Consider the following 24,369-nt stretch of genomic DNA (forward strand, 5'->3'; position numbering starts at 1 on the left):
TCGCTGCAGTCGCCTTCCCCTCGGGCTGGCCCACACCGCCGACCGCAGAGCTGCTGGGGATGTGGACAAGTCGGACACCTCATCAGGCAGTGCCCCAAGCTTGCAGCGGTTCAGGGAAACGCCCATGGGCCCGTGTAGGCGGGAGTACACGGGCCTGGGAGAACGACATCCCCACTCCACCGCCACCCCCACCTGGTGCGGCCATCGCTGTGGGCTGGACCCAGGTTGGCGGCTTTTGCCATGTTCCAGTGACGATTGCGGGGGTGTCCTGTACGGCCCTGCTGGACACGGGGTCCAATGCAACGCTGGTCCGACCCGATGTTGTCCCACCCGGAGCTGCTGTGCAACCGACTAATGTGCAACTTAAGACTGTGACCGGTGATCTGGCCCCAATGAGAGGGAGGGGAGTGTTCCAGTTCAAGGTGGGGGACCTCGGTGTGTCTTATGCTGCCTGGGTGGCTGACGTGCAGGACGCCTGCATCCTTGGGCTGGATTTTTTACGAGCCATTGGTGGTGTACTGGACTTAGGCAAAGGCTTCCTCGCACTCCCTGATGGGAAGAAGGTGCCGCTTATTCCCCCCCCCGGTCTGCACAGCATCTGCCGCGGCGTCCACCTCCACCGCAGAGACCCCTGCAGACCCGCCAGCAGAACAGCGAGCGGAGGAGGAGGAGAGGCTCTCAGCAGTGAGGAGTATCTGGTCAAAGAACTGTGAGGGGCTGACTCCACAGCAGCAAGAGAGTCTATGGCAGGTACTAAAAGAGTTTAGTGACATTTTTGCCCTGAAAGAAAGTGATGTTGGCTTGACACACTTGGTAGAGCACGTCATTGAGACCGGGGATGCCCAGCCTATTAAAGTGCGCCCCCGCCGCCTGCCCCTGGCTCATCAGGAGGCTGCAGACAGAGAGTTGTGTGAAATGATGAAGGCGGGCATCATAGAGCCATCTGATAGCCCGTGGGCCTCCGCGGTGGTGATGGTGCCTAAGAAAAAAAGTCCTAGGATGCGTTTCTGTGTGGACTACAGACCACTCAACAAAGTGACGAAGAAGGACTCTTACCCCCTTCCCAGGATTGATGAGTCTCTCGACTTAGTAGCCGGGTCCTCCTGGTTCTCCACCCTGGACCTGCGGAGTGGCTACTGGCAGGTGCCACTGTCCCCGGAATCCAGACCGAAGACAGCCTTCTGCACTAACAGGGGACTATGGCAGTTCAAAGTCCTGAGCTTTGGTCTTTGCAACGCTCCTGCGACCTTCGAGAGGCTTATGGACAGTGTGCTGGCTGGCGTCCCACGGCAACGGTGTCTGGTTTACCTGGATGATCTTCTAGTGCACGGGAGCTCCTTTGATGCTGCCCTGGATGCCCTGAGACAAGTGTTGGAGAGGGTGGCGGCTGCAGGCCTGAAGCTGCATCCCGACAAGTGCCACTTCATGAGGAGGGAGGTGGAGTTTCTGGGCCACAAGCTGGGTCGTGAGGGCATCAGCACTTTGGAGGAAAAAATTCACACCATTACCGAGTGGCCCACACCAGCAGACCAGAAACAGCTCAAAAGCTTCCTAGGACTGGCGTCTTATTACAGGAGGTTTGTGAAGGGCTTTTCCTCCATAGCCGCACCACTCTTCCACCTGCTGCAGAAGGACTGTGACTTCATCTGGACCCAGGACTGTCAGCAGGCGTTCAACACCCTCCGCAAATCGCTGACAGAGTCCCCAGTCCTCGCCCCCCCTGACCCCACCCTGCCTTTTGTCCTGGACACTGACGCAAGTAATGTGGGGCTGGGAGCTGTGTTGTCGCAGGTTGGGCCGGAAGGTGAGAAGGTGGTGGCGTACTTCAGTCGGGTCCTGAACAGGAGTGAGCGGCGCTACTGTGTCACACGACGAGAGCTGCTGGCTGTGGTGGCAGGGGTGAGACACTTTAAGTACTACCTGTGCGGCACAGCATTTGTTATCAGAACTGATCATGCTGCCCTTCAGTGGCTGATGTCCTTCAGGGAGCCAGAGGGACAGGTGGCTCGCTGGCTGGAGGAGCTCCAAGCCTTCAATTTCACTGTGGAGCACAGAGCAGGGACGCACCATTCTAACGCAGACGCCCTCTCTCGCCGCCCATGTGCTGCAGCTGGCTGCCGTTACTGTGAGAAGCGAGAGGAAATAGAGCGGGAACTCACGACAATAGACGGAGCAGCACAGCTCGCCTGCAGGGCTCTTCTGGTGGTGGATGCAGCGGAGTGGAGGGCACGGCAGGAACAAGACACAGACCTGCTGCCGGTCCTGCAGTGGCTGGAGAAGGGGGAGCAACCCCTTTGGGATGAGGTCACTGGGTTTTCCATCTGTACCAGGGGGCTATGGGCCAAGTTTGCAGCTCTCAGGCTGAAGGAGGGGGTGTTGGAGCGTGCCTGGAAGGATCCTGCCACGGGGGAGGAGAGGTGGCAGGTTGTGGTGCCAAGGTCGCTGAGGTCAGCGGTGCTGGAAGCCTGCCATGGGAGCACTGGCTCCGGCCACTTTGGGGTCTCTAAGACTCTCCGCCGCCTCCGCCAGGGCTATTACTGGGGTCAACAGCGGAGGGATGTGGAGGACTTTTGCCGCAGCTGTGATGCATGTTCCTCACACAAAGGGCCACAGGACCAGTCCCGGGCTCAGCTTCAGCAGCAACCAGCAGGGGCTCCAATGGAGCGAGTAGCTGTGGACGTCATGGGCCCATTTCCTCGCACAGACAGAGGAAACCGCTATGTTCTTGTGGCCATGGACTATTTTACCAAGTGGCCGGAAGCATACGCCATCCCAGATCAGGAGGCTGAGACTGTCGCTGATGTATTAGTGGAGGGGATGTTCAGCCGCTTTGGAACAGCAGAGACCCTCCACAGTGACCAGGGGCGTAACTTTGAGTCCAAGGTATTTGCTGCCATGTGTGAACGCCTTGGGATTAAGAAGACCCGCACCACCCCACTTCACCCCCAAAGCGATGGACTGGTGGAAAGGTTTAACAGGACGCTGGCCCAGCAGCTAGCCATCCTTACCTCAGAACACCAACGGGACTGGGACTACCATCTTCCCCTTATCCTCATGGCCTACAGGTCGGCAGTGCAAGACTCCACCCAATGTACGCCTGCCCTGCTCATGTTAGGGAGAGAGCTGAGAACTCCTGCAGAGTTGGCTTTTGGGAAGCCCCCGGACGCGCCAGAAGCACCACCAGGCCGGGACTACGCAAGGAAGGTGCAGGACCGGCTGGATTCTGCACATTCCTACGCCCGGGAGCAGCTGGCGAAGGCAGGCCTGCGCCAAAAGAGGAATTATGACATCACCACTAAGGGGAGGCACTTCCGTGCTGGGGAGCTGGTGTGGGTCTACAGCCCAAAGAGAAAGAAGGGACGGTGTCCTAAACTGGATAGCAGCTGGGTGGGGCCTTGCAGCGTCCTAGAGCGAGTGGGGGAGGTTGTTTACAGGGTGCAGTTGCCTCCTAGGGGGAGGATAGTAGCGCTGCACAGAGACCGGATGGCCCCCTACAGAGGGCAGTCCCTCCCCTCCTTTCCAGAGGGACGTGTACAGAGCGTCCATGACCCTGCTCAGAGGGGCCCCCGACCGGGGCTGCGTTCCCCTCCCTCGGACTCTTCACCCCAAAGCCCCGACGCTCCGCGCCCACCTCAGGGGCTCAGGAGGTCAAGGAGGGAACGTAGGCTACCACCCCGCCTCAGAGACTGTGTCGTTCCCTCGGGGACGAGGAACTTATTGCTGGGGGGGCAGTGTAACGATGGTTAAGTGTTATTGTACATGTTGGTTATCTTTGCACACTGTTGTTGTTCCTTTAAGATTCATGTTTGGTTGTGCTGCAGGAAGTAGGGAGGGTGGTGTGGAGGAAGGGGTGGGGGGACCTGGGTTCTGTGTTGTGTGGGTGCCAGGCTGAAGAGAGGTGTAGCACGAGGGCGCTCTCCCCTGAGTTAGCAACCCGCTTGCTTATGTGCCGAATAAACGGACAAACTGAGACCCAACCGTCTGGTTCTTGTGAACGTTACAGTATCAACATGGAGCTGGGAAGAACTCAGTCACAGAGGCTGTGACTTTATTACATCATATGGGCTTTAACAGATTACACTGGTAAGTAGCAGCACACCATCGCGAGCCTAAATTCAACTTTGACTCGACCCACTCTGCTGCCTCGCTGCAAGATAAACATCTAATTAATGACTTAGTGAGAAACAGAGTGACCGGTTCTAAACCCTGCCACACAGATGCCAGGGGAGTGAGGTCAAATTATTTAGAGCAGGGATCACACCATAAAAATAGCCCTGTTGTGTTTGCATGGACTGGTTAGCATGTGACGTATGGGAAAAGTTAGCTTTCAGAGCCACTTTTTAATGGGGGAAAAATAAACTTGGCTTATAGGTTGCTGCAACATAGATATTTCAAGTTGCACCCAATCTGTTATGCCTCGAGTAAACAGCATTTATAGTTTCAAACAGAAGCTCCAAGGAAGCCTTTAGGTGTGAAGTATTTTGAAATCCATACGCATCGATTCAGAACGTCAGCTTAGTCTGCGGCATCCTCATGAAAATCCCACGCATATGTTGACATACACTGTCATTAGTCTAATATTCCAAGCTGACCCTCACGCTGCCATCCTCTCTCCCACAAAGAGGACTAAAAGTTGATTGGATTAGAGGAGCTTTAAGGCTAATGATTTCCCACTGTTTAAGAGAATGCCATATGCTGAAAATCAGCTGACAGTGATGTAGAGACGTGGCAATCTGGATGCACCTTAAAAGCCTCATCAGTCTCTAAAATGTTGACAAACTTCATGAAATTTATTTCAACGTGTTGCTGAAACAAATTTCATAAAGTTACGTGTCTTACAACTCACTGAAAGGGTGTTTATTCAATAATGGCAAAACCAGCCTGCCTGCTTCAGTTTCAGCCCCTTCAGAGTGGTTGACAGCTACTTTCAAAATGACACAAGATCTAAAGCACCACCGGCTTACGGGCTACGGTGCGGACCAGGTGTGGTAATGTATAGGCCTTCTGTCTGTCATTTTCTGCAGGAGCTGTAAGCGTCGCCGCTCGGTTGCCGTGGCTAAGGGGAGCGTTTATTTCGCCTGTCTCATCAAATTGTCTTTTTTCACCTCTCATGCATAATGAAAGATGGGTAATAATGCCTGATAGCAGGTATTAATTGCATCACATTCAAAATTAACAGATGGTGTTTACAGCTCAGATTAAGAAGAATGGGATCAAGTAGGCTGCGCATAAATGTTTGAAAGCTGTCGATTAGAACACATCAACAGCCATCCCCTGTAATTTCATACATCGGACCCATGTGGACTGAAATTCTCAGGCTCCTGGCAAAATTGATGGCAATCCTGTCTTGTAGCATCTTGATTAGGGATGGGTACCGGTGTCCGGTGCCATGATGGCACCGGTTCTGACATAAACGGTAGTAACCAGACCGAAAAGCAGCGCACATTTCGGTGCTTTATTTCGGTGCTTTTTTTTTCCTGAGCTGTGATACACTTCTAGCCAATCGTTTTACGTTTCCGAGAATAGTAGGCGGGGCCAGGTACGTACGTTCTGTTAGCGCAGAGCTACAGATTAAAAATGCCCAAGGCGAAGCGGTTAAAAGTCTGGCTGTACTTCACAGCAAAATATGCAAACTCAGCAGCCTGCAACAAGTGCTTTAAGCTGATACTGTGATACTGTCAAAGGAGGTAACACCAAGAATCCGATGAAACACCTGGCGACGCATAGCGTTTTTTTAAAAGCCGAGAAATGCGCCGTATTTGATGGCAGCAGCAGCCGTTCTTCTCTGCGTGAGTAGCTTAATGTTGTTCTTGTGTGATTTACGTTGAGTAGGCTAACCACGTTATTACATTAATGCATGTAAGGTGAACTAGGAAACATCATCATAGCTACATGCGGCTGTCTTCTTGTTTGATGGCAGATGCTCCCTTCACCCTGGCCAAAAAGGCTAAAATGACCAAAGAAAAAGTGGAAAACAGTTAAACATGAGAGGTTTTTGGACAAAGTTTGTGTTTTTTCCATTGATTAAGCACTGCTTCCAGCCAAGAGTGATACCATATATGCCCCATAGCTGCAGAAAAGGCTAACATTGTTATCTTTTTACAGAAAAACAGCTGAACATGAGAGGTTTTTGGACCAATTTTGTGTTCTCCATTCTTTAAGCACCGGTTCGAGCACCGTTTAAGCACCGGCACCGTTTCAAAAGTACCGATTTGGCACCGGTATCGGATAAAACCTAAACGATACCCATCCCTAATCTTGATAGTTAAAGGATAAAAAGTGATTATACTTTGCAGCTACCAGTTAGCCAATTTACTGATTTTGGTCCACGAAACAACTGAAAAAAGTGGCTGTCAGGCAACAAGCTGTGATAAAAGCATTAAACCTTTCATTCAAGTTAGGCTCTTCGGGCAGAACTGCACCACTTGATGCTCAAGTTTTTTCACTTTCCAAGATCTCTACAGTGGCAAAATGAGGACCAGTCAACTTGAATTTCTTTTTGGTGAATTGGACAAAGTCACAGGGAACCAGATGTAACAACAGGGTGGGTGGAGTTGGTAAACGCCTGCTCTATTAAATGTGGTGCATCTGTCTGCCTCTGAATTTTATCACAGTATAGAAAGTAAGTAGAAAACCGCCAATAATGTTTATAGAGATATAAGAAGGAAAAAAATAAGAAGTATATTCTTCCTCCCCTCTAGCCACTCACAGATGGCTGCCCCTCCCTGATCCTAGTCCAGAGATTTCTTCCTGTAAAAAGGGAGGAGACTGAATCAGATTCTGATACATTTTGGCAGTTTAAAACTGGTTCTTAATTCACTTCAGTTTTATTTCTGTAGTGCTAAATCACAAAAACAGTCACTTTAAGGTGCTTTTTCATTGGAAGGTGAGGACCCTATGATAATAAAGAGAAAATCCCAACAAACAAACCCCCTATCAGCAAGCACTTGGAAGAAAAACTCCCTTTTAACAGGAAGAAATCTCTGACAGAACCAAGCTCAGGGAGGGACAGCCATCTGCCGCAACCAGTTGGGTTGAGGTGAGGGAGGCAGGACAAAAGAAATCCACTGAAAGACAGCATTATATTAATAATAACTAATGATTAAATGCAGACTGGTGTGTAAGCACAGCATTGAAAAGGTGAGTGAACAAGAAACACTCAGTGCATCATGGGAAACCCCCAGCAGCCTAGCATAACTAAGGAAAGGTTCAGGGTCACCTGATCCAGCACCAACTACAAGCTTTTTCAAAAAGGAAAGTTTCAAGCCTAATTTTAAAAGAAGAGAGGGTGTCTCTCTCCCAAATCCAAACTGGGAGCTGGTTCCAGTGAAGAGGGGCCTGAAAGCTGAAGGCTCTGCCTCCCCTTCTACTTTTAAATACTCTACAATGACAAGTAAGCCTGCAGTCTTAGAGCAAAGAACTCTATAGGGATGATGCATTGCAATAAGGTCCTTAAGGTCCCTGGATTTAACAGGGAGCCAACGAAGGGAAGCCAATAGGGGAGAAATATGCTCTCTGTTTCTAGTCCCTGTCAGCACTCTTGCTGCAGCATTTTGGATCAACTGAAGGCTTTTCAGTAAGTTTTTAGGGGAGTCTGATAATAATGTGGTTAGCACCGTTGCCTCACAGCAAGACGCTCCTGAGTTCAACTCCACCACCTGGCTGGGGCCTTTTTGTGTGGAGTCTGCATGTTCTCCCCGTATTTGCATGGGTTCTCTCCGGGTACTCCTGCTTCCTCCCACAATCCAAAGTCATGCAGTTATTGGGGTTGGGTTAACTGATGATTGTAAATTGCTCATAGGTGTGAATATGAGACTGAATGGTTGTCTGTCTCTTTGTGTTAGCCCTGCAACAGACTGGTGACCTGCCCAGGGTGTACCCTGCCTCTCCCATTATGACAGCTGGGATAAGCTCCACCCCCCCACGACCCTGAATTAAATTACAGTAGTCCAGCCTAGAAGTAAAAAAAAATAAAAAATGCATGAACTAGTTTTTCAGCATCACTCTAGGCAGGATGTTTCTAATTTTAGAGATATTGCGCAAATACAAGAAAGCATTCCTACATATTTGTCTAATATGCACATTGAAATACATATCCTGGTCTAAAGCAACTCTCCGCTACCCACCTCATCAGATCTCTGAGTTTATCTTGTGCTTTTGTAACATGTTTATGTTACCGATTATAACCATAAATAGAAGTATAAATACAAGCCAAATTACTGAATACCATCTTCGTAGTTCCTGGTACAGTAAGTGCCTCCAGGAGTACATTTTGCCATGATGACACACGCACACAGGCAGGGAGACATGACTCAGAAAAGGAAAAACAACACAAGCCTTGTTGTCGCCGTTGGTAAAAAATCCACATGACATTTCTTTTTTTAAAAAGTGCATTTAGCAGTGAAAAACATACAGCAGCACCAGCACTGACAACAGTCGCCTGTCTTTAGGAATCCACTCATTCCTGCATCAGTTCTGCTGTTGTCATGTGTTTCCTCAGTTTTTTTACAACCTCAAACACTCCTACACAGATTCAGTCCATCATCTGAATATATATAAGTTTTGTGACTTATATTTATTCATAGAGGTACGCCCTGTAATAAAATGGCAGAGGTGGAAAAGTGAAGAGAAGACTGTCCACTGCGGTAATGGTTATAAGCAGCAGTAGTTACAATTATAGGATTCTTTTGGGACAGCTATTAAACAGAGAGTAAAATAAAGTATTCTAACTTGTAGTGGTTCAGCACAAAGTGAAACCCAGAAGCCTCAGTTAAAGGATCCACCAGTCACACCAGTTCTGGCACAACTAAGAAGTGACTAGAGATGCCAGGCGGTGGATTAAGGTAGAACTAAATACTTCAGACATGGTTCTTGTTGGCTCGTGCTTACACAACAGTAAGAAACCAGTTGTTACACATGGGCAGCCACCTAAATGAAGCTGATGTTTGGGCTTCCCTCTGGATGTTTCCATTAACTGGTGCTTGGCTACACCAGCTGTCCTGTTACCACAAGAGTAAAACTTACACAGCACATAGGTACAGAAGCCATAAGAAGACAGTCCATTTGTAACACACCTCTTTCCACTTTAGCTGCTTGATGCTTATCTTCAGTGCCTCCAGAGAGGTTTTGGCTTTTGAAGTGTCTACCGTCACAGGTCTCCTCTTCTTTGCAAGCTTGAATCCCTCCTCTCTGCGCATCTCTTCGATGTTTTTGGATGTGTGGATGGTGACATAGTTGCCATTGGGCTCTGACTTCCGCTGCAGTATCTTTCCAGTTCCCTTGACTTGAAGTGTCCGCTCATACCCCAGTCTGTTTAAGTTTTTCTCAGAGGAAACTACAGAGCCTTGCGATGCCACATCAGAAGTGTGTCTCTTGTCCTCTCTGCCGGGCTTACTGCGACTTTTACCTGTTTGTTTGCAGGGAAGAGAGGTGCTGGATGCATCTGTGCTGGTGGGATGATCTGGTGAGACAGAGGCAGAAGGAGAGGAGCCCGGCACCTGCTCTTCTGTATCCACTCCCTCCTTCTCTGCATCTTCGCCAAATGATTTCATTTGCTCGACTTGAACCTTGACATACTGATCACTCATTATGCGAAACGCGATGTGTGACGCCTCTGGCCAGGGCACCGCTGTGCCACAGGGTGCAGTAATCCGACGCCGGCGAGCTAACGGTGTTCAGATACAATGAAGTACGCATTGCTGGCTTAAACGGCCAATTAACAAATGAAAGCCATTTCTCTGCGGTCAGCTCGCTTACCAAATAGAGCAAAGGGATGCCCTCAGACGTACACGTTACTGAGCAAGATAACGCTTGACCATCCCAGGCTTGACAGCTAGCGTGTTAACCGGCTGGTCACAATATTTAACTATCAGCTTCGAGAAGCTAGCGGTTCTCTCGAGCTGGCAGCTAGAGGCAGGCGGCACTTGTAGCCAACACTGCTAGCTCCTTAAAGGGAGCTAAACCCGACGTTAGCCTGTCAAACTTCATTCGGCTAACGCATGGCTCGGAGCCCGGTTAGAGACACTAAGCCTCAACTCATGATAGACTTTATCTTACCAGCAACGATATCTACTTAGCATAGCAGCGCCCAGCGTTACGACGGAGCCCACAGTCCACTGCTCTACGGTATGTGTGTGTGTTGTCCTCCCTGTGTTGTTAAGCAGCAGAAGCCAGTGTACAGCGCGTCGCCCAGCCTCCATCTGGTTTGGAACCCAGCTGATGCTGCCTTTGGGGTTCCTCGTAATTCCCTGTATTCCCATACGGCTCATCACCGTATTATTTGATCAAATGAGAAACGGTCGCTTTTCCCACACCAAGTGGTTTACAATCTGTAGCTTTAATTACGGTGAGTATGTGTGTTTAATAATCTATTAATTCAATTTGGTGATATTGCAAAGCCAGGGGAAAATGCTCTGACAAAGAAAGTCTAAATTCCATTCATAGCGAGGATAATCTGTGCACCTTGAAGCAGGTGCCTTTCCCATGTATTTATCTAGTCTAAAAACCATGTATAGTTGTAAAGCTATGCAGTGACTGTGTGCACTGTGAATAACCTCTTCTTCGATATCAGCACACTTATACACTGACAAATGCTCTGGTTATTCTAGAGCTCGGTCATCTCTCTCCATGACAATAGCAAAAACTCTGCTCCTAACACAAGCGCAACACATTTCCGGAGCACTAGTTTTCCCCAAACTGTTTTCGGAAAAGATACCACTATCTATCAAGGATGGACGCAAGTAATTCCACACCTCATGGATTAAAAAGTTTGCTGGAGAGTTTATCCAGAGCAGCTCTCCTGGCGCAGCCAGATGACATCCCACGGTTCCTGTGTGCACATGTGGAGAACATGATCAAATTCAGCGACGATCAACAGTTAAAAGACATCATCGAGGTCATCTTCCGGTATCAGTGCCAGTGGGGTAAATGCGATGTTTTTAATGTTAAGAAGGAGTGCCCTAATGGAAGTCCTTCTTGTAGAGACAAACTTGGAAGCTTTCTTTCATCGGCTCAGGGCACCTATGTTAAGTTAACTGTATTTCAGTTTATTACTGGGACATAAACACTACAGAATTGTCAGTCAAATTTACTATGACTGAGAGTGTAATTCCTCTGTAATTAAATGGAATTTCAATGCATTTCATTTGAAATTACAACGTAATTATATTTAACCACACATATCTAAAAGGGCTACACTAGAATAAGAGGGTGACAGTTTTTATTTTTATTTATTTATTTTTCTTACAAAAAACAAAGAATACTACTGTAAGTACATGTAAGTACTTTTAAAAACTGCATAAAAGGAATTGTAAACACTGCATAACTTCACATATTTTATAGGAAACAAGAAGTACTTACATTGTAGGTAAATAGTGGATAAATTATTTTAAATAGTGCCTAAACTGTGGGTGTTTTACAGGAAAAGGACGCACAAAGTATTCTGTAGGTATTTTTAAGTAGTAAATTTATAAATTTATGTGGTTTATGGGAAAGAAGAAATAATGCACAGTAAGTCTCTCCCTCTACATATATATATATATATATATATATATATATATATATATATATATATATATATATATATATATATATATATATATATATATATATATATATATATATATAATTTTAAGTACTGCAAGATTTCTTTGCAAAAAAAAAAAAAAAAAATTTCCCCTAGCTTACATTATAAGTTTGTTGCAGAGCTGTATTGTGGAATGGTTTAATATTTCCTAACTTCCAGGTATTTTATAGAAAAGGAGACACTCCTTTCCTGTGCACCCCTTTTAAAAGTTACATTTGAACAGGGATTGTGAGAGAAAAATAATAATTAGACTTGGCTCAATTATTATAAAGTAACATGGGCCTGCAAATTCTGGCGATATTTATTTATTTTTTTTGCAAGTTGATAAGGGAGAACAGTCTTCATCACAATTTTATAGGTAAATCAAAGGACAGTTGAATAACAGAAAATGTACCGGCATAATGAATGTTAAATAAAGATGTAAAAGGGCAAGTGTTATCCATTCCATAATATTGCTCACACTCCAAAAAGTTTACGCCCCAACATTCCCAGATTTACGGTTTAAATTGTTAGTTTTTCTGCAAAATTACCATGAAATTACTTACACAGTTCTTACATTTACATGCAGTTTAATTAGTTCTTTGTATCTAAAAGCCTGACTTGTTACACCCTTATTCTAGTATGTATTTGTAGGTAAATATAATTACATTATAATTTCAAATAATTATACATTGAAATTCCATTTATTTACAGGAGAATTACATCTTTGGGCCCCTTGGTGGTAGTATTATAACGTGTTACCAAACTTCTATTAAAGTTTTAAGTCTTTATACAAAAAGTAAGGTTTGAAAACACTTTTTTCCTCAGGATTCTTTAAGTGCCATGTCCCTGCCTAAACATACACTAGTGTAATATAATGCTTTCAAAAGCTCTCACTCATGTTTTAGGATATATGGGTTACTTTCTTTGCTTTAATTAATCTTTCCTGACCTTTGCAGAGCAAACCTTCTTCAAAGATAAAAGGAACTGGACAGAAACCCCAAGACCATGTTCAGAGAAGTTTCCTATATCCACATCCAGTGCATTCTCTGTGTTCCCCGTGTCATCACCCCCCAGGAAGAATAGCAAGTCTTTAGTTGATGCTCCAAGCCATCATGAGAGTGTGTGTCCAAGTACTAAAGAAGATCAGCTCCACTCCAGAAAGCAGATTCAAAGACCATCTGTTCTGCCAGTACTCCCCACTCAGAAGCCTTCAAAAGGGTCAGGGACAGAAATCAACCAAAGAGTATATCTGCTCTCTGGCTGATTTTCATTACCATAATAAAGACACACATAGCTCACCAGCTGACCAGAGCTTGGGGTCAGTTAGCACCGACAAAGGGCCAACACCACAAAAGGATTTGGGCCTACAAAATTTAAAAGCAAAGCCCGGACCATCTGTGATACAAGTTCCTTACAGACCTAAAGGAGGGTATATAGTAGATCCAGAACTAGAGCCAAAGAGAGGCAGGGCAGGGCCTTTTACAAATAGGGGGGCCTTGCTTTTTGGCAGAAAGAGCAATGTGCTGGACGGCCTAAATGTCCGGAACAATCCTGAGTTGTTATTCGTCAGTCAGTCAGTCAGTCAGTCAGTCAGTCCTCTGAGGAGCATCGATTCTCCCCTGGTTGAGGTGTCTTTACCAAGAGGGATTGACGTGACTTCAGTGTAGCAACTTACATGGCCTTACCTTGTGTATTAAATATGATGCATTCAGTGATGCAGGTGTTTACATCCTTTTTCTTCAACTATATTTCTTTGTCATATCATATTATTTTTTCCTCCCAGATTACAACCTCTGAGTTTTTATGCAAGTCATCCTTCAGCTTTTTCTGAATTATTTCCCTGTGTGTAAAAATGTTTATATTTCGACTTCACCTGCAAAAAATGCCTTTATTTTAAACTCAAACTTAAACTCAAAGAACTTTATTGTCATTGTAGTTATACAACGAAATTTGTTTGGTAGCTCACAGAGGCCAGCAGCAATAAAACAAGAAGCAGCATTGTAACATAATAACCAAGTAAATGTAGTAAAAGTATAAAATATAAAGTAAAAAGAAGGCACTTAGCACAGTAAATAAAAAAAATAAATAATAAAAAAAATACTAGTATTTACAATATGATTTGATATGATATTTGAGTGCAAACAGTATAATATAATATAACAGTATTTACAATGTGGTAGTTGAGTGCAACGTGAATGTCCCATAAAGTGTCTAAGATAATAAGTATAACAGTATTTACAGTGTGGTAATTTAGTGCAAACATTAATGCCCAGTAAATGACTTTGTACATTAGCAGCAGACATGACATGGGGTAAAGGAGAGAGAGGGAGAGTTACAGTAGCTATTGTGTGTTGGGGGAGGGGTGACACAGGCTACAGCTCTGGGGAAAAAGCTGTTCTTTAGTCTGTTTGTGCGGGTTCTGATTGCCCTATATCTCTTCCCTGATGGGAGGGGTACAAAAAGTCTGTGACCTGGATGGGTTGGGTCCTTGATGATGCAGCTAGCTCGCTTCTGTAAACGGCTAGCATAGGCCGTGTCGAGATTCGGGAGTTTGGTTCCAATGATCCCCTGGGCAGTTTGGATGGTCCAGGTCAGAGCTCGACGATTTTCTGCAGTGCAGCTGAAGTACCACACTGTGATGCAGTAACAGAGGATGCTCTCTATTGTGCTCCTGTAAAAGTTTACTAAGCGCCGGATTGGCACATTTGCTTTTTTAAGTTTTCTTAGGAATAAAAGTCTCTGCTGTGCTTTCTTCACTAAGTGGGATGTGTTAATAGTCCATGTGAGATCTTTTGTTATGTGTAGGCCCAGGAATTTAATGTCATTCACCCTCTCAACTTCCTCACCATTTATGTGGAGGGGTGGTAGTGTTGTTTTCTTGGCTCTTCTGTAGTCTACAATGACCTCCTTTGTTTTGACAGTGTTCAGAATCAGGTTGTTGTTTCTGCACCATTTGATTAGATGTTGGACATCCTCTCTGATTGAGACTTGTTGTTGTCTGATATCCTTCCACTATTGTGGGAATAACTCTCTTAAAAAATGGTTTGGGAGTTTTAAATTGAAATGTAGCATCTGTCTCGTTTGATCACTGAACCTCCTTAACCAGTGCAGTAACTGTGCAAAATAATCTGTGACACTTTGATCTTCTAGAAAGCTGCAGATCATTTGGTGTGTAACGCATCATCAAAAATATTCAGTAGCTTCGCTCATCTGTCTGTGATGTTGAAGCGGTCACACCTCACTTTCATCTTTGCTGTGAATACCATTAACATTTCACATGCAGGGAAAGCCACAGCACTGAGCCAGGGGCAAGTGCTACTCTTTATCATACACTGCTAAAAAAATAAATAAATCAAAGGAACATTTTTTAAATCAGCTTGTAGCATCAAGTCAATTAAACTTGTACCTTTGCTTTGTGTCCCAGCACAGTCCCAAAAACATAGAGGAGACTCCAGGAGACAGGCAGTTACTCTAGGAGAGCTGGTTGCTGATTGGCATTTGCCATAGAATACCAGAATTATCATGTCCACCACTAGTGTCCTGTGTTTTTTACAGATGACTCCAGGTTTACCCTGAGCACATGTGAAAGGGTCTGGAGAAGCCATGGAGGGCGTTACACTACCTGTAACAACAGCAACACCAGTTTGGTGGTCGTTCAGTGATGGTTCAGGAAGGCATATCCAAGGAGGGATGCCCAGACAAAGGCAGCCTTACAATAGAATAGAATAGAATACTTTTTATTTGTCAATTTCTTCAAATGTACTTGTCATACAAAGGAATTGAAATTACGTTTCACACTGTCCCATGCGTAGACATTGACAACAATAAGGTGCAGATGCACAACAAAAACAGCCCTAACAATAAGGTAATAAATAGTAATATAATAATATAAATAGTGCTAAAAGAAATACTAAAATATATATATATAGCAGCAGGTGTGTGCAATTGCAATGCAAGTCAGGAATGTTTTCAGTTCTTGGTTCAGAGAGTGTTTCCTTGTTGGAGAGTGTGCGTGGGGGGGGGGGGGGGGGGGTAGAGTCCAATCTGTCTTCCTATACTTCTGCCAATCTGGTGATTCTGCTGGCTGGGAGCTGGGAGGGAAGAGAGTTCAGCAGTCTCACAGCCTGGTGGATGAAGCTGTTGGTGAGCCTGGTAGTGCGGGAGCGGAGACTTCTGTATCTCTTTCCAGAGGGCAGGAGGCTGAACAGACAGTGCGCGGGGTGGGTTGCATCGTTGACAATTGTGATGGCTTTGCGGGTGAGGCGAGTGGTGTAAATGTCTTGCAGGGAGGGGAGTGGTACACCAACTATCCTCTCAGCTGTTCTCACAATGCGTTGTAGAGCTTTTCTGTTATAGTCAGTGCAGCTACCGCCCCACACAGTGATGCAGCTGGAGAGGATACTTTCAATAGTGCCTCTGTAGAATGTAGTCAGGATGGGTGGTGGAGCACTTGCCCGCTTGAGTTTGCGCAGGAAGTAGAGGCGCTGTTGTGCTTTCTTGGCCAGTGATGCTGTGTTGGTGGTCCAAGAGAGGTCCTCACTGATGTGCACCCCCAGGAACTTGGTGCTGCTCACCCTCTCCACCGCAGCGCCGTCGATGGTCAATGGGGGGTGACAGGTGTGGCCTCTCTGGAAGTTGACAATAATCTCCTTGGTCTTACTGACATTTAGCAGGAGGTTGTTGTCTCTGCACCACGTGGTCAGGAGCTCAACCTCTTTCCTGTAGTGGGTCTCATCGCCCTTGGTGATGAGCCCCACCAGCGTTGTGTCGTCCGCAAACTTCACAAGGTGGTTGGAGCTGTAGGTTGGTGTGCAGTCATGTGTCAACAGGGTGAAGAGCAGAGGACTGAGCACACAGCCTTGTGGAGCCCCCGTACTCAGGGTGATGCTGTTTGAGACCTTGTTGCCCACACGCACCGCTTGAGGCCTCTGGCTGAGGAAATCCAGCAGCCAGTTGCAGAGGGAGGTGCTGAGGCCCAGTCTGTCCAGTTTACAGATGAGTTGTTGTGGTATTATGGTGTTGAATGCTGAGCTAAAGTCTATGAACAGCATTCTCACATATGAGTCTTTCTTGTCCAGATGAGTTAGGGCTGGGTGGAGGGCAGAGCAGATTGCATCTGGGACCAAAATGAACATTTTGAACCCATTATCAGACTCTATGCTTGTGCCATGGGTTCTGGGTGTCATGGGTCCCATTCACTGGCTCCCACACCCACCTAACCTAAATCCAATAGAACATCTCTAGGGCGTTATGTAGTGGTCCATCCCATGCTGCCAGGATGCACTCAGGCTGTTCAGAGGCTCAGTGATGTCCTGGTGTAAACCCTCAGGACACTATCTACCATCTTATTAGGAGCATGCTCTGATGTTGTCAGACATTCACACATGCACGTGCGGGTCATACAAACTACCGAACATTTAGAGCTGCTGCAATTACATTTTTGTCAAATGCACTAGCCTGCCACATATTTTTTTCACTTTTACTTTGAATTCAGCCCTCAGTGGGTTAATCATTTTCATTTCCATAAAATGATCCAGCATCCTTTCATTCCTAACATGTTACCCTGTCCATATCAGTATAGATATCCAACATAATTGTTTTTCCCATTGAGATCTGATGTGTTTTCAAAGCGTTCCTTTCATTTTTTGAGCAGTATATATATATATATTCTGCAACCTTTTAAGAAACCAAGTCTAGGCACAAGTCCTGAGATCATAGACTTGGTACTCAGAAGACCAATGAACAAGTCACTTGAAATTGATGTTATTACATCTGCAAACATTTATGTGAACAACAATTTTGTGGCATGATCAGGGACACCTAATGTCAACGATGTCTGCAGTTCAAGTGTCATCCTTTCAGAAAGATTCTACACGTGGTAACTCTCTGATTGAGATGCAAACTGATTTATACAAAAGAAGCTGCGATATTCTTCTGATATTTCTAGCTGTACCACTCCCAATTGCACGTTACCAAGGACAGAAAAAAGCAATTCTATGAAACCACAAATAATCCAACATGTTGCTTCATTTATTTTAAAAATGGATTATTTACATCCAGAATCTTAGAAACAACGTTACAGGCAGTGTCCTGAGAATATTATGTGCAAACAGACCCATTGGAACACAAAAGCATGATAGGGATTATAGTGGGAATAAAGCCTGCTTCACATTGTATATTCAGTAGTTCACAGTTTCCTGTTATTCACAGTCAGTGTAGAGTGAAAATACATGATTAAACACGACCCTCTAAAACATTTACTGCAAGCGTCATAACCAAAAACCACCTGTCTTCATGTAACAATTCATTTATAGTAGAGCATCCGTTTTTCAGGAGTACTGAGTGTTTGAAATCTTCTTCCACAGTAACGTCTTCAGGTTGTTGAGCACTAGTGAGTGGTGAACCTCCATTTGGCTTGCCAACCCGCTGAGTGTCACACAGGTGCGCAGCTGTTTTTCCAGATCCCCACGAAGGTCTGAAGGCGCTCCGAAAAGCAGATAGTCCTGCAGCAGCACGCACACTTTAGCGAGATTAGGCTGCACAACCTCTGTGTTACACTGCTTCACCAGCCGATCGCAGGTGGCCGTGCAGTCCCGCCCATACGTGCAGTCTGCATTCGTCTCACATCGCCGTCCCTTCAAAAATCCCCGCACAACAGCTTCTGATGCCACGCTGCGAAGGTTGGCCATCTTGCAGTCGTACTTTGAATTGTAGCCAACGTGGTAAGGATTGGCGTCACATATTAGGAAGCTCCCGTAGGAGCCGTGGAAGACCTCTTCCACAAATTCCAGCAGGCCAATGGTGATGCGAGCTCGGCGGGGCCAAGCTGGCGCGAGCCAGTGGTTCAGGCTGGAGCTCAAGGCCTCTGGGATGATAGACTGCAGGGAATTTGGCACCTCGAGCCTGTAGAGTGAGTTGTGGCTTACACGCTCCGTCACATACAAATCTCCACAGAAGCCCAACAGTTTCGGGGTGTGCTCCTTCTCCTGCAGCGCCACCATCAGGAGGAACTCGTTGATCTGGAGGAGAGCCCAGATAGACTTGGCCTCTGCTAGTGACACTTTGCCATCTTGGTTGACATCAGCAAGCGTGATGACTCTGTCCACCAAGGTGCTCAAAGATGACTGTTCACCGAGGTTAACCTGCAGGAAGGAGGTGAATGCATGTTATAAATGTGTTGTAGATACAAATATAAAAAAAACCTTGACAATAAGATCTTGGCCTGTATAAACACGTAACATAAAAAAGATCTCTAGATCTGAGCTCATTTGGATGCACTAATGCATAACCAATGTTTCCTAATAGGCATGTGTAGTTTTCTATTAGCATGTGACTTCTGTGGTGACAGTTGTTCACTGTTATTATAAAATAGTCTATCGGCCTGGAAACCTTAAGGAAACTGTGCAGCATCTCTTTAAATTCATCCATCGAGGTTCCACGTGTGGGTTTGTCAAACAGGCTCATCTCCTGTCGCAGCATGGCGTCGGGCGCTCCGTCAGTTTTCACCGGATCTTCAACGCCACATTTAATTACCACAGGCTTCTCCTTCCACAGTCCATTGTATACCTGCAAATATGAAAATATGACTTTAGTTAGATGAGGAAGAATATGTCCAAAATAGGTCCAGAAGGAATTTTTAAATTTTGTTATGTTTTTTGTTTGAGTGTGTGCCATTCTGTCTGTGAACACAATAGCTGGGAGGGTTATTGGTATTATACAGTTCATGTACTGCTAATACTACAATTCCCAGAATGCTCTGTTGGTGTTTTGGCAGTCAGTCACGACAGGACCCATTAGCACCCTCTCCTCTGTTGACCATAGTCATAGCAACCATGCAAATACTGCCATGCTAACTATCCCAAAATGGCAAAAAGAAAGGCAGAAAACAGGAGCTTTCTGGACAGGTGGGAGAATATGATGAAAATCTGATAAATGATAAAATGATAAAATTTAATTCAGAAGGCTGCAAATACAATTTTTATTTAAGAAATGAATTCCACTGATGTGTTATCTAATTGGAATTTCGATTTTGCATGTGTGCAATATTAAGTTATATATACATTTATATAAGTTATATATATTGTTTAGTATTAAGCTTTGCTTGTTCCAGACTCAGTTTTTCAGCAAAACTTGTTTGAGTCCATAAGAAAAGATTCCTTGTTATATTTGGATTATATATTATATTTATCCTGGACCAACACTATTATGATGACACAGGAACAACACCAATATGGTATATCAGATACACCCACTACCCATACAGTCACAGGATGTACCTTGCTAACCAAGATTGCCACTGTTAGCTGGTGACTCAGCTTTAGAGCCAAATATGGAATGGCCCTGAAAAAACCCCAACTGTGTGTGACAATCTAGTGGCTGCAGTATGTTTTTTATAGACATCCTTTAACACTGACAGTCATATCGATACTATAATTAGTATCAAATATGTCAAATCATTTACTTTTTATTTGTTACTACAATTGCTGTTATGTTTTTTTCATGTTCCAGTAAAAATTATGAGGCAATCTATAATAAAATTATTGATTAAATTAAAAAAAAACAGATGTGCACTAACATGAATTTGGAAATATATTGTTCTCTCAAAGGCTATTCTTCACGCATGTGTAAGTTGTGAGTGTTTGTTTTACCTGATGTGTGGAGGAGGTGGACATGCAGCGCTGCAGAGTTAGCGTTCTCTGGTCACATAGTGCCTTGCAGGATGAACCTGATATTATGCCTCTTCTATAATGATCACACTGCAGAAACCAAAACAGAAATTGCAGGAAACAGAAATAAGCCTCTATTTATGCATCCAGTACTTGAGCTCTCTATATTTAGCCCTCCAATGTCTGTTTACTTAAAGGGAAAATATCTTTGCTAGAGGTCAGGTGAATCTAACCAGATTTGCCTAACCTGACACACTGTTCTCCATGCTCCTTCTTGCCTTTACGTACCCTTTTGACTTTGAGAGACGTGCATTTCTAACACGTCATTGCAGAGCTTCTACTTTGTGCGTGTCCAGTAGCATTTTAGTGTGGTTGTACTGCTCAGACTGACATAGATCAGGGGCTTCAAACTCACTTTACATTGTGGGCCAGATGCATCCCACTTTGATCTTAAGTGGTCTGGACCAGTGAAATGCTTGAAGTCTGTGTGACTGTGTCTTAAACGTTAAAGTTCAATGTTTCTGTTATGGATTAATGAATCAGAGAGAATGCACGATTTCAACAGGTATGTTTACAGAAAAAAAAGAAAGGCTCATTGAGAAATATGAAGCTTCTTTCAGTTACACTGGATGGTTTCGCTTACCCTTCCTGATGCAAACCGCCCATTTATCCAAGCTTGGGACCAACGCTGGGAATACAATAACTTGTGACCTCCTGAGGCTGGGTCTGTGTCTCTAAATATGGACCTGACACCAGGAAAAACACTAGGACATGTGACTTGGGTTCAGGTGGTTAGTTAGCAATCTCAGTGGAATTCCTGGCTTTTCCCATCCACATACCAGAGGTGTATTGGACTAAAGAAACATTGATCTTGACGACCAGTAAATGAGTCTTAAGTTTATCTTAAACTGCTACATTAGTTTAAAAATTGCATGCTGACTATGAAGTTTTGTACCTTTATAATTAGCAGACAAGAAAGAAAAAAATCCCATTTCCAGCTATGTCCTTTGAGATTTTTCATGGATATGGAATCAGAGAGTGCCAGTTTTACTTCTTTCCTAGAAGGATGCTATACTTACTCATGTAAAGTGGTGTGCATGAAATTCATCAGAATGGAGTAACCCACTGAGTTATATTCAGTATGTTGTCACAAAGCAGCAAAGAGCCCAGCACCATGTGCAGTTTACCTGACATCACCTGACCGAGGAGACACATTTCTCCCAAGTCCCCAACACAGAACGCAACAGAGGGGAACTAGACATCTGTGGGTCTCACCTCAGCAGCACAAAACTAGTATGGTATGAAATCATTTTCTTCATTTATGTAAATACAAACAGTCACATTTTGTCTGTTATGTGGTTAGTGAAACTGTAGTCAAATGAGCTAAGACCAAACAGCTAAACTGATGTTACAATCCTACAGGTGGGTAGTGGGGTTGTGTCCTGTAAGAGCACCCTGGTACCACAAGTTTAAGACACTGGCCATGCACTCTTCCTCAAAACACAGACCTCGTGTCCCTCTGTTCCACTGTCTTGCCATGTACTTTTTAAAACCTATGAAATTATTATTTATACTGTTGTTTTTATTCTGAATTCTTTAGTTTTTGTCTTGGGAAAAGCAAAAGATCTGCTCTTTCCAGTGATTGTGTTATGATTTGAATTAATGTGATTGTAGTTTTTGTCTTGGTTACCCTGAAAGCTACCTTTATTGTCGTGCAGTAGTTTGGAAAGCCTGTAATCTGTGGTTAGGACTTTACTCACTGCCACAGTCAGTATTTTTATGCCACATTCACAGATATCCCACACTATCAAATTTATCTTGATTTATAGGCTTGAATTCGATTAAACCATGTAACTGAGTTTTATTTAACTCAAAGATAATACTTACGATGACCATGTGGCAAACATGCCCACGGCACAGCTCAGAGTAGGAGGCATACTGCATGTAGACGATCCAGCTGATGACGAGGATGCCCAGCCATGCCAGCAGAAGGTACTTCACTTTAATAGCTGGAAGGCGACTCTGTGGAGGTTGGTAGAAAATGGGCGCATGGCAGGAAGAAAAGAAGTCTAATTAAACCCAGGCTGTGAATGAATGAATGAACAGCTGGTCACCCAACCTTAAGGTGGAATTGAGACACTCAACTACATGAAACTAAGGACTTCCTGATTTTTTGTATTTTGCACATTTATATTTGCAGATTTGTCACACTTGCATGTTTCAGATCATTAAACAATTTCTAATATTAGACAAAGACAAACCGAGGAAATACAAAATGCAGTTTTTAAATGTGGATTTCAATTGTTAAGAGAAAAATACTGTCCAAGCCTCCCTGGATCTGTGCGAGAAAGCAATTACCCCTTAAAACTAATAACTGGCTGTTTCACCCTTGGCAGAAAGAACTGCAATCAGGCGTTTGCCATAACTGGCAATGATTATTTCACAGCACGTCACTGTGGAGAAAACTGAAGAATTGTTTTAATTCAGCCACATTTGAGAGTCTTTGAACATGAATAGCTTGTTGAAGGTCAAAGTTTCTCAATTTTGACTTTAACAAGGCAACTCCAAAGCTACATTTTTTTCTTTTTTCTTTTTGAGCCTTTCACAGGTGCTCTTAAGCTTCAAGGCACGAACCAATGGCTGGAAATTCTCCTTCAGGATTTTCTGGCCGAGAGTAGAATTTATGGTTCCATCACTTATAGAAAGTCGTCCAAGTCCTGGAGCAGCCCCAGACCATCACACTACCACCACCATGTTTGAATATTTATCTCCTTGGAACTCACCAACGGACGCCATTTTTCCTCAATCTCTGATTGTCGAATCAAGAACTTTGACCTTAACTGAGTTAAGTGAGGCCTGCAGTTCTGTTTTTGCTGGTCTGTATTCTTTTGTGACCTCCTGGATGAGTCGCTGATGTGTTCTTGGAGTAATTTTGGTAGGCTGGACACAAGTCCCAAAGCCTTAGAAATAGCTTTACAATGCTTTCCTCAAAGCTTTGACTTTGTTCCTCACCTGTTGTTGTTTCTTTAGATTGTAGCATCTAAATATAGTCGTTTTTTTACCTTAATGAATAAAATCATCATTTAAAAAACTGCATTTTGTATTTACTTGGGTTATCTTTGCCTAAAATTAAAAACTGTTGATGGATCTAAAACACTTAAGTCTGAGAAATATGCAAAAAAAAAAAAAAAAAAACAAGAACCAAGGGCAAATACTTCTTCATAGCACCGGCATAGGAAATAGTTTAGTAATTGATACTTCTCTCTTTGATTTTCTGTAAATACTGAATAGTTTCCACTCCTAAAAGAAACAAGTAAATTAGAATAGAAGAGACTTCCTATTGTAGATCTAGAGATGTACCAGTATACAGCCAATCACTGGTATTTTTTAGACTGATAAATAAGATGACATTTAGACTGATGTTTGTGTGTTTGTTGTCACATCTCTGTCTAATGTCCAAAATAGAAGATGGAAATGTCTGGGAGAAAAGGGAGGATAAATAAGAAAATAAACAGCAATAAACTGTATCAGAACAATGAGTTAAATTCTTCTTTTAAATATCAACATCAGCCTAGACTTATCACTATTTGTGCATCTCTATTTACTGATTTTTGTATAATGGGCTACAAACAGCAGCTGGGAACCACTGATTTGAATGCTCTGCAATAGGATAGCTGCGGGAAGAGCGGGCATCACATGCATTAACACAAAATGTAATGCTACACAAAAGTGTAGTACTAAGCAGAATTAGCATAAGCAGAATGTTTATGATCCAACTTGTACTGTTATTAAATCATGCTTTTACAGTCGTGTATGCACTGCAAACCTGTGAACCCGTGGCTGCAAAATTCTGGGGTATCTAGGTAAACAATGAATGAACCAGCAGCCTGTCACCTGACTATAGGATAACGCAGAGATAACTACCATACATTGCGCTGCACTTGTATTCGTTACGGGGGGTTTCATGCATGCATGTGAAGTGAACTGACGGTTTGGTCAGTGGTCGTGCATGCTGCTGGTGGATAGTTAGTGACAAAAAGACTGACATTGTGCAGTCCCATAGCCTACCTGCAGGCCTTTGGATAAAGGGCAGAACAGCATCAAATGGACCAGTCTCCGCAAAGCCCTGGGCATCAT

The 24,369-nt window shown here is 44.3% G+C and overlaps 2 protein-coding genes across 2 annotated transcripts in view; both read right to left on the reverse strand.

Moving 5' to 3' along the window:
* ttll11 (tubulin tyrosine ligase-like family, member 11) overlaps positions 1–10,188 on the reverse strand; it is a 28,528-nt gene extending 18,340 nt beyond the window's left edge. Inside the window, exon 1 of the mRNA XM_085358436.1 lies at positions 9,075–10,188. Within this exon, the coding sequence (XP_085214562.1) occupies positions 9,075–9,587 (513 nt within the window). The 5' untranslated portion in view covers positions 9,588–10,188. The remainder of the gene's footprint in view (positions 1–9,074) is intronic.
* A 7,707-nt stretch (positions 10,189–17,895) lies between these two features.
* dipk1b (divergent protein kinase domain 1B) lies at positions 17,896–24,369 on the reverse strand. The gene is made up of 5 exons (XM_085358437.1): positions 24,301–24,369; positions 22,120–22,254; positions 20,215–20,322; positions 18,956–19,132; positions 17,896–18,708 (listed from the first exon to the last, which is right to left on the reverse strand). Exons 1-5 carry the CDS (start codon positions 24,367–24,369, stop codon positions 17,896–17,898), a joined length of 1,302 nt encoding a protein of 433 aa, XP_085214563.1.

This window comes from Diplotaxodon limnothrissa, linkage group LG7, assembly GCF_057381915.1.
Source record: "Diplotaxodon limnothrissa isolate DT_005_m linkage group LG7, D_limnothrissa_male_GT1.1, whole genome shotgun sequence".
Lineage (NCBI taxonomy): Eukaryota > Metazoa > Chordata > Actinopteri > Cichliformes > Cichlidae > Diplotaxodon > Diplotaxodon limnothrissa.